This window comes from Egretta garzetta, unplaced genomic scaffold (genome assembly GCF_000687185.1).
Source record: "Egretta garzetta isolate BGI_Z169 unplaced genomic scaffold, ASM68718v1 scaffold215, whole genome shotgun sequence".
In the NCBI taxonomy this organism is placed as follows: domain Eukaryota; kingdom Metazoa; phylum Chordata; class Aves; order Pelecaniformes; family Ardeidae; genus Egretta; species Egretta garzetta.
In genome coordinates this window covers 155497-165849 of record NW_009259719.1, presented here as the reverse complement: position 1 = coordinate 165849, position 10353 = coordinate 155497, and the positions used below count along the sequence as shown (strand labels likewise).

The following is a 10353-nucleotide window of genomic DNA, read 5'->3' as shown; positions in this document are numbered from 1 at the left end:
GCAGGAATGATGTTCATGCAAAATATATTTGGCATGTGTTAAGTTTAGAAAAAAATACTCTTATGAACTGCGCTAAAACTTGTAACACAAGAGCCAAAACACAAAGGGCAGATTGGATCTCAGATGAGCAGTTTGTCAAGAGGCACCAGTGACCGGTGTGAGAGACGGGGTGCAGGCTGTAAGGGCAGGTGTTTTCATTGTGCCGTGAACCCTGCATTTCCATGGTGAGCAACAGATACTTCCCCAAGTGACTTCCTCCCTTGTAAATACGGAGGGAGTTGTAAAAGGTTCATTAAATGGTATCTTTGGATATTTTAGGGGAACTTAGAGGCAAGGTTGCAGCAGAAGAAGCAACTCTCGCTCCTTTGGACTCCCTCACAATGACTTTGGGACTGAGGGCCTTGAATCCAAATGAGTGGCTGGCTCGGTAGGGTGTTCAAATGTCTCCTCAAGGCCTCCCTAAGAAGGGCAGGTCCACAGTGCTGCCCCTGAAATAGAGTTGCTCTCCCAGGACTTCAAAAGCACCATGTTCATCTTCGATTTTGTGCAGTAATTTTGATCTCAGGTCCTCTTGTACCTGGGGGGGCAACCATGAGCTTAGCAGCCTCCTGATGTGGCCACAGGGTTGTCCTGCTGCTCCAGAAGCTTCTATTTCTGTAATGCACAGATTTATGAGCCAGGTTGTCTCCCTGGGGCCCCAGGTGGCATGTCCACTTCAGGAGACTGAAGATACCATAGCAGAAGGAAATAGGGCTGGGATTTGGAAGACGGGTTGTAAAAGAAAGAGTGGGGGCTGCAGGACCTTGGGGGACACCAAAGCTTTCCATGGGTAATGACACAGCAGGTACATGGTGAAGGGCCTTTTGGCAGGGCAGCCTGTCCGCGGGTTGGGGTAATGATGTCCCCATGGGAGCACATTAGGGGTGGAGCTTTTAGTTAGGTTTCCTCTAAAAAATCCCAAGTTTCTGTCCTCAAAACTCCCCTGCAAGCTGAACTAAATCCTTCTGTAGACACAGCCTGACAGATGTAGTCAGGCTGGAGGTGGCCAAGGCTGGAGGGCAAATCCTTGATCCTCACAGCGCTTTCCCCTTCCCTCCGCCTTCCCCTCACTGTTTCTGTGGCACCGCCGGAGCAAAGGTTGCTCAGCGATGAGCGCCCATGGAGGCAGCTCTCCTTGCACTTTGCAGCTACTTTAACTTTTGTCCTGAAATAACAGTTTTAAACATCGTGAGCTGAACTCTTCCCTGGAGTCATGCTAGGGAGGAGTTTGGCTCCGTGATCCTACTGATACAGACATACTGTCCATAGCTCGCTGTTTCATCAGGAGCGAAACTGCCCTTAACAGACCAATCTGCCTTCGGGACTCATGGCACTCACAGAAGTATTAAAAATAGCTGTTCTCTCTGCATAAACAACTACTGGTATCTTAAAGCAAGGACAGAGATCACGCCACACTGTTATAATTAAAGTAACGTAGCTTTTACATGGTGCAAGCATTCAGTATCCTCAGTTTTTCCCCAGCCATGCTACTATTCTTTATAGTTCTAAAATTAAAAATAATTTCAGGAACTTTCAGGTACTTTGCCATCATAGACAACGCCAGCTGCCAGGCAGCCAGCTACCCACAGTGAAAGGACAGGTCAATAAATAGTCTTTAACTGAAGACATCCATCTGCTTTGTGGCACAATTAATTCTGATTTAATTCAGGCGTTTGTGAGTATTTGGTTTCTGAAACCCAATGCCATTTTTATTGTGGGACATTTATGTAGTGTCCTCATCAGTATTGCTTTGTAAAACTAATGCTGCCCAGATAGAATTGACCACATTGATGCATTAACCTCTTTGCACTGAATAACACGTGTCCTTCTCAGCCTGGCTGGACGTATACCGCAGCCTGACATGTCAGTTCATTTGAATTAATGTTCTGTGCAAATCACATGCTTGCTTGAGCAGCAATAAAAGGGGGTTAAGCAAATCTGGCTTTGTATCAGGAGACTTACCTCTTGGCATCACATGCTTCAGGTCTTATTTCTGAAGATTTTATTTTAAAGTCCAAAACCTTCAAGGCTTACACACGTGTTAATACATAAGGGATAAGTGTTATGGGGTAATTATAGTTGAACAAACCCGCTGATTGTCTGGTGCTGGCCAAGTGTTTATAAATATTTGGTAATCAGCAGACTTTCTTCGTCCAAATCCCAAGAAAGACCATCACATGCTAATGGCATGTAATCCCAAAGGGAGCAACACAAAAACTAAACAAAATCTAGGGCAGCTGTCTCTGCCTTTGGGGGCAAACTTGAGAGTTTTAAAAATTGTTTTGTATTCTCCTTTTGGTATATTCTGTCTTCTGGTACAACTGCTTCAGTGTTAGCTATTCTTGTCCATGCAACATAAAAAGGTGCTTCACCTTCCCTGATAGAAAGGTCCTGTCTGCATTCAGTTGATTAACAAGCTGGAATATCCTTCAAGAATTGCATAACTCTCCTCATTTTATTTTTGTTTATGCTCTAGAGCCAGTTACAGCTCCTATTACATTTCCATATTGCACATCATTAGAACTTACTCGTGTATGAACAAGGTTCAAGAACTCATGTTTACACCAAACTCGGCCCCAGCCTGTTGTCCCATTGATTATATATGAGTGACAGTTAATGACAGGATCAAGGCTATAAATTAGAATCAGTAACAACTTCATGCATAAATGGCATGAAGTTAGTTGAGTGGGCTTGGCTGAATCTAAGCAGCAGTGGGTTGTGTAACAAAACTGAAGAGCTGGCATCATAGCCTGGCTCGTGCTCCTTCCTGAGCTTGAATTTGCAGGATATCGCACATCCAGGTTGAGTGCTTCTGCTGCAAAACTACATTGAGTTAGATTTCATGAAACAATTTTAATGCTGAGGCTCCGCTGGTAATTCTGAGTGGATTCCTTGAGGTTGTTGCTCGTTTGTGAGATGAGATAACCCGGGACAGAGAAGGCCAGCACATCACTTACTGCGCTTGCTGCCCCACCAAAAGTAATGTCTCTGGCTCTCAGTAACCCACTGGGTTGCCCTCCAGAAAAGCTTGAAAGGGTTGCTGGGGCAAACTGGGTGAGATGACCATTTGCTTTTAGTTCCCTAACAAAAAGCACAGAAGCCTTAGCTGAACGCATTAATAGTGCTCCCTACTCCAAACCACATTTACAGTTCATTATTCATGGCTTCCTGAGAGCTAGCTCTATAGGTTGCCTTTTTAATATGAACTGCCCCTTAGATTGGAAAATTGCCATTTATTTTTAAAAAAGCCACAGAAGGTTGCAGCTGAATTTTGTCGTCTTATAAATGTATTTTATTTTTTTGTATACGCACAGCAGGTTTTTCCCTGGTTTCTTTAGGCTCAGGTGAACCCGGACTGCAACTTTATGCCAAATATTCATTACCGAGGGGTTTCTTGTAACTGCTGAATAGCTGTGCTGATTAGGGCAGACTTACCCTGTCTGGTGCCATTAGTCCTTTTCCATAACAAAATACACACGCGTTCAGAGAGAATAAAGCATTTGGTGTGAGAACACATTCACACAGGTAATCCGAGTGAATTTGGCAAACAGAGACACAAAACAGATGGATGAGGGTTTGAGTCCTATTAAACTGGTCAATCCAGGTTTTTTTTTTCCAAAAACTAATTGCAAATTTTCCATCGGTGACTTCATTTGCTATTATTTCCTTGGTAGTAGCAAAAAAAAAAAAAAAAGAGGAAGTTTAATTAATTCAGGGAAAAACAAACCACAGTGGTTTGTCTTGTACTGGATCTGCACGCAAAGCTGTGCACGCCACACTTGTGGGACAGACCCCGGTACGGCACCCCAGGCTGCTGCGGTCTCAGCTTGCCGTGACTTAGGCAAAGGAACGCGGCTGATTTTTGTAGTTGTCTGAAAATAAAATTTAATTAACAGTTTGTTAGGTAGCAAAGTCATTTCTCTAGTCTCAGAGCAAGGCATTTCTGCTGTGATTGAGGTCAAAATTCTCCTCAACTTAGAAAAACCTTGCAGAAACTCTTCAGAGTTTAGTAGAGGAGTTTTAGCTAAGTGAACAGTAAGAAACAGTTTGTTCTTTCACACGTATTTGACAAATGAAGTAAGTATCAGGTATGACGAGGTCTTTCCAACGTGTGAGGACAGTGTATGTTGCACGAAAGTAAAAAAGAATAGTTTTCATCAGTATCTAACAATGACCCATGGCAATTACCAAAAGAGAGAAGACTTAATGAATTTTTCCCCTCAGGACCAGAGTATTTTGATGGTCGCATGTTGCTCCCTTAAGACCCAGCTTATGGGAGGAATCTCTTGTTTTATTTATTAACCTAAGTGACAGAATAAAGTTTACCAAATACCTGGAGTTAGCTAAACATGACCCTGGTGGTGGTGGTGCTGAGGGCAGGCAGTGGCGCGTCCAGGCAGTGTTTGTGTGAGGGGGGCTCCAGAGGGAGAACGCATAACGGCTCCAGCCTTTCTCCAGCAAAGCCACGCAGCATGGTGGTTTCCTGCGTTGCCTTTTCCCTTTCCTCCTTGCAGCAGTCTTGCTAATGAACTGAAAAGGAGGAGAAACACATGGATGCAGGCCAGTTGCAAGTGTCCAGGATGGAGACGTTCAAAGCCAGGGTTTGTGGCAGTGCCAGGGCAAGCTGGTCTTGTGTCTTCAAGGGAGCAAAAAGCCGCAGTGCTTTGAGCATACTTCCTTATCTCGTACTCAGGTGGTCATGGGCTGCTAAAAAGAGCTTAAAATGAAATGCTGAGCAATATACTGAACAGAGGAGTCCCACAAACCTAGGGAAGGTGTAGGGCTGCAGAGCTCAGCTTTGCTCACATAAGCCATGCTGACTTCTCAAGCAGTGTTCAAAGGAAGGGGATCTGCCCATGCATCTGCTGCCCTCCACACCACCGCATACTCTCAGACATCACAACCAGACCCTGCATCAACTGAGCTCCTGCATTTCTCTCTTTTTTTGTTTCCTTTCAAATATTCAGGCGGAATGTACTGAGCTTGTCATCAGGAATTGAAGACATTGGTATTATCAAGTGGGATCTAGCACTGTGTCTTCTCCTCGTCTGGGTGATATGTTTCTTCTGCATATGGAAAGGAGTCAAATCCACTGGGAAAGTAAGTGGTCTTTTACCCTTTTTTTTGCAGTTAGCAGATGTTAGGAATACTAAATAATGCTGTTCTTAACGCTATTCACCATTTCCTTGATAAATATGTATTTTTGCACTGAATAAAAGAGGGACTCAGATCCAGCTGACTTCAGGAAGTCATTGCCAGTGCCCAAAATGCCTGTGAGTCAAGTAGCCATTACTGGAATGGCATCAAGATGGGGATACAAGCACGGTTCGAGTACCACTTTGCCTCTCTGAGGACGAGCGTCCCACTGATGCATGTCATGAACATGGAAGGTCTTAGGCTTGTGATATGTGATGCTGTGCACTCCCTGTCCGTGCTCTCACGCCAGCCAAGTTCACCCTCAGTGCAGCGGGGTGGATGTTAACATAGCTGTGGTAGGGATGTTTTAAGTCAGTGGAAACGGCTGGATGCATAGCATTTTTGAAATGCCACTCACTTACAGAAGAGCTCTGTGCAGACATAGGAGACTAAACTCTAGGTATGTTTAGAAGCACTCTCCCTAATGGAGATCCTGGATAGTTTGTGTTTTTAGTCTCATCATGTGCTCTTCAGAATCATGTTTTTCTCTAAAGGATAACAGTTAAATCATTCCTGAACCGCATCCTACTCCAGTGCAAAAAACAAATTAGAGCAAATCTTGGTCAATCACTTAACAGCATGAAGCATGATATTATTGCCCCTTGCATACAGTTACGGGTTTACACCTAGTTTCATGAGAAAAGGCTTTTGAAGCCATTGCATATGTGTGGCTCTTAGCTTTCAAACCTGTGAGTTGAGGCAGCACTTCAGACAAATCTAACAGAGGTCCCAAGATACTAAGGTCCCACACATTTCTTGGCAACCGGGTGGAAGGGAGCGACCCCATTAGTGTCCCACCTGAAAGAAAGGCCAAAATGTGAACCCACCTTTTATCAGCCCCCAGAGAAGTCAGGAAGAGCGAGCAATTGCAAATGCCTCAATTGCAGAAGCAGCATCATTTAGCAGTTTTACCTTGTTACCCACTGCAGAATCAGCCAGGAGACAAAACTCCATAGGAGACCAGACCTCATTAGTTCCACTGTTGACAAAACTACTTGCTTTACTATCGTTTCTGTCTTGCTTTCTGTGATATTTATCATGGAGCCTCATTAAAATCACGCTGGTGCCTTACCCTGGATTCCTGCCAGCTTTGCCCCGAAGAACAGCTTCCACACCTCTAAAGCATACGTTGAGAAAAATGTTTGCTTCTCTGTTCCCTCTGATTGATGTGACCCAATGAGGTGATTGTGTAAGTTTTATAGTAAAGGTGAACACAATAAATCTGCTGCAGTAGCCAAGTGAAAGCTCACATTTCTGCAGTACTTTGGGCCAGCCTGGTGTCTGCTTGGTAAAGGTTATGGTAGCTCTGAGAGATTTCTCCAAGCTGCCTCTTGCAAACCCCTGTGAAGGTAAGAGGTTGAAAACAGGTCTGTTAAAATCAGTTCTCTTAAGAATTTGTATTTTCTGGAAATCCAGCAAGATGATCTCATTTCTAAGACAAGGCAGTTGGTAGGATTTCTCTGCCTCCTCTCCGCCACATCTGAGCTCATGTGGGTGAGGAGCCAAAGCCCAACAAAACCATTGGAAAATCTCTGGTTGACTCCATTAACTTTGGGGTCAAACAAAAGTAAACTGTAAACTCTAATGGAAGACTTGAATTATCTGAGAAGTCTAGTTTACTTTAGTCGATGGTTGTTTATAGCACTTCCCTGCTTTCCAGCGTGTTAATGGCTCTTTGGAGAGAGGAAAGAAAAAAACCCATCGTTTTTAAATCTCATAGTAGCGTATTGGACAAATAGACATGAAATCATCAGGAAGATTAATAGTTGTGCTTATGCTTTGGATAATGTGCTTGATATTAAAAATTCCTTCAGGGTTATGAGAGAATCCTTACCTGCAGTGCAAAGGCCGCTTTGTGAGTGTTGTTTATTTAGTTCCTGCAAATCCAAGAATGTCTTTCCTGTAAAAAAACTTTGGTTTTTCATAGGGCTGGCTTATATTTAAAAAAATTAGAAAACACAGAACCCCCCCCTTTTATCCTTCAAGTTTTGGTGTGTAATATATATTGTCAGTGGAAAATATACAGAAAATTCAAGGAGAGAATTAGAAAGGACGTATATGAAAAGGTTTCCTTTCATTTTATGAAACCAGTCCATCTCCATGAATTATTATGGCAATGCAGGCTTTGAGTTCTGCTCGTTATTCTCAGGGGACACACTTAAGAAGAAAAATGGTACATCCCGGGAGCTTTGCTGTAGTTAAACAAATTCTGGAAAATAAAAATACATTTTAACTCGTGGCAGCAAACTGTAATTACCTGGGGGAATCATCTGACTCCATGAAAAATGCCCTTTCTTGGACAGTAGTGATTCTTGACTGTAACACAATGGTTATATAAAAAATGAGAGAAAGCACTGATGAGCAAAGAAAACAAAATGTTTGAGGTCAAAAAGCGTGGGTCTAAAGATAGAACTGTCCAAATGCAAGCTCAATTAACCCTCGCACTGGAGATTAAAGCAAAGGGCTCTTTCATCAAATGAATGAGAAGATAACAAGAAGAGAAGAAGTAGGCTGTTATTCGAAAAGACTGGGAATAAAGGTTAAAGATAATGAAGACATATTCTCAAAACTGGTTGAATAGAGCCTTAGTTTCCAATAATGATGTTGCTGAATAGGCAGCAAGGGCAAGAATGAAGTTATGGGACTGGAAATTACCAGTGTTGAGGCTGATGCCAACCTGAAGGGCTCCATGCGTTCAAGGCAATGGGAAGGGAGACACAAAAGCATGGACCAAATTACCTTAATCTCCAAAAGAAGGGCCTCGTGAAGTTGCCTGTAAGAGTAGTAGTGAGGCTGCACAGCAAAGTTAGAGGTAGCAGCAGAGTTTGCAAAACAGTTTGCAATTTTTTTATTTCAAATAAAGAATGACGTAATGCTTTAGGCACCCTCACCGAGGGAATCTCTTCAGCTTCCCTGTCAAAGGTTCACTTGTCATGTGAGGAGGGCAAACAGGGCAAAGGCAGAATTTCTAACAGAAGTCATGAGTTGTATAAAATCCTGCGTGTTCTCTGCCTGAGTGATGTGACCACTGTCTGGGGGGCTCTGGAGAGATTAGTGAACCTGCATTGCCTCCAGGCCTAAAGCAGTAAGATGGTAAAGACCATTAAAGTAAAAGTAGACACAGAAAACTCAGGTCAGGTCCTTTTTAGGTGTGAGAGGGCTTTGAAGTTGGATTTCTCTTGATTTTGGAGATGTAGCATTGACTGCCATGGATTAAACATAGCTTTTTTTTTTTCCTTTTTTTTTTTTTTTTATTGCCAGGTAGTGTACATCACTGCCACATTCCCATTCATCATGCTCCTTGTTCTGCTCATCCGTGGTGTGACCCTGCCTGGAGCCGCAGAAGGCATCAAGTTTTATCTTTATCCTGATATCTCACGGTTAGCTGACCCACAGGTACAGAACTGGGAGTGGGGAGCGGGATGATTTCCTATGCAAAGGAGGATGGTGGAGGGTGATGATGGTGATGTAATGGCAATAGATTTTTTTTCCACAGTCTTTAGAGGTCCAAATATAGCATGAACATTAATGCTGGGTTATATTTTCCAGAGATCTGCTTGAGAAGGTCACTGTTATATGCGTTAATGCTTCTTTCCATGTGTGTGTATGCGTGTGTATTTTTTTTTTTGTGTCAAAGGACTCTGAGGCTGTAGACTCTGTCCCGTTATACAATCTCAGCTTTCTTGTTGGTAAGGTAAGGGAGATGCATTTTTTTAATGAGGATAGTCTTTAGTTTCAAAGGAGAGACACGTGAGCTTCACAGATGGAACAGCAAGCGACAACTGTGAGTACCAGTGTCACTAAGCTCCTGCTGCTCAGTAGGAGGAGTTTGGGAAAGAGGTGAATGAAATAATGTAAGAATGAAAACCTGTGCAAGGGTGGAGTAAAATGCTTTCTGAGGTACAGGAACTGCCATTCACTTAGCCCGAAGCTAGGCTTACTCTTTCTGTGTAGGCTGTGATTAGACAAATATTCCTGTCTGTGCTCACAGAGTGCAAATATGTGACACTTGAGCAGACCAGCATCGTTTCGGCCAATAGTGATCACATGAGAAATGCAAGAAAAATGCAATAACCCCCCCCAAAAAACCCCAAGGGATCTTTGAAGATAACAAAATGTTGGTCACAGTGCGAGGGAATAATGTCTGTCTTTGCTATTTCTTTCTTATGAGTATTTGGTTAAAATAAAACTCCAATGGTAGCTAAATAACTGAAGGAGGAAAAGTGTAATTGAAAGAAACGTTGTGGAAATTTGGTTCATTCTCTAGTCTTGCCCTCTTTATCCAAGACACACTCTTCACAGGAGACATTACATTTTATGAATGAATCTTCTTTTATGGGACTCTATAATTTTTATGATCTACTGTTAGCCCAGAGCATCAGCCAGTAATGTAGAAGAGGTTCATGCAAGCTGGCAGGCCCCCTCCCACGGTCTAGGAAAAGCATCATCTCAAGGAGACACCAGTCAGCAAGGTGCTGGGAAGTGATGGTGGGAGGGTGGAGGTAATGGTCTACAGTCTTAATTCGCACTCACTCGGACTCCTTGGTGGTTTTTGCTGGCGTTAGCATACTTGCATTAGCAGAAAAAAGTGAACAGATGGGATTCAGTGGATGCATTTTGATAGCTTGCTACGTATTTACTAACTGTGAGGTTGATAGCATACTGTTATTTCACTCTGTATATGTTTTTTTAATGTAATCAGGAGAAAGAATCATGAGACCAAGATCAGATACGTATCTTATAAAGTGCATTGTGTTTTGCTTGTTTTCCCCCCACCCCTGTGGCTTTTTCTCTTCCATTTGAACAGATACAAAAACAACCAGAAAGCTGGAAAAACAAACAAAGCAAATACACAAACCTGTTTCTCAAGCTTTTCACATCCTCAATTGAGTGGCTCTGTCGGCTGGTTCTAACTGAAATGAGTTACAACAGAAATGAGCAATGTTATAAATACTTCTGCATTTCCTATTGTGCTGAAACACATTTATTGTTGCGCCAACAGGAAGGATCAGCTGAATGACTCAGAAACTAGAAATACTGAGCTTCTCTGGGGAGGGGATACAGGAACTGTTGAAGAGAAAATGTTCTTGTAGGCTCTGACGCTAACAATTTTCTTTC

At 42.8% G+C, this 10353-nt stretch overlaps 1 protein-coding gene across 5 annotated transcripts in view; it reads left to right on the top strand.

The window, feature by feature from the left end:
- Positions 1-10353, top strand: part of SLC6A6 (solute carrier family 6 member 6) — a 118866-nt gene that overhangs the window by 89645 nt on the left and 18868 nt on the right. For all 5 annotated transcript variants that reach the window (XM_035894808.1, XM_035894806.1, XM_035894807.1 and 2 more), the window contains 2 exons: positions 5007-5139; positions 8497-8631. In XM_035894808.1, the coding sequence (XP_035750701.1) occupies positions 5007-5139; positions 8497-8631 (268 nt within the window). The remainder of the gene's footprint in view (positions 1-5006; positions 5140-8496; positions 8632-10353) is intronic.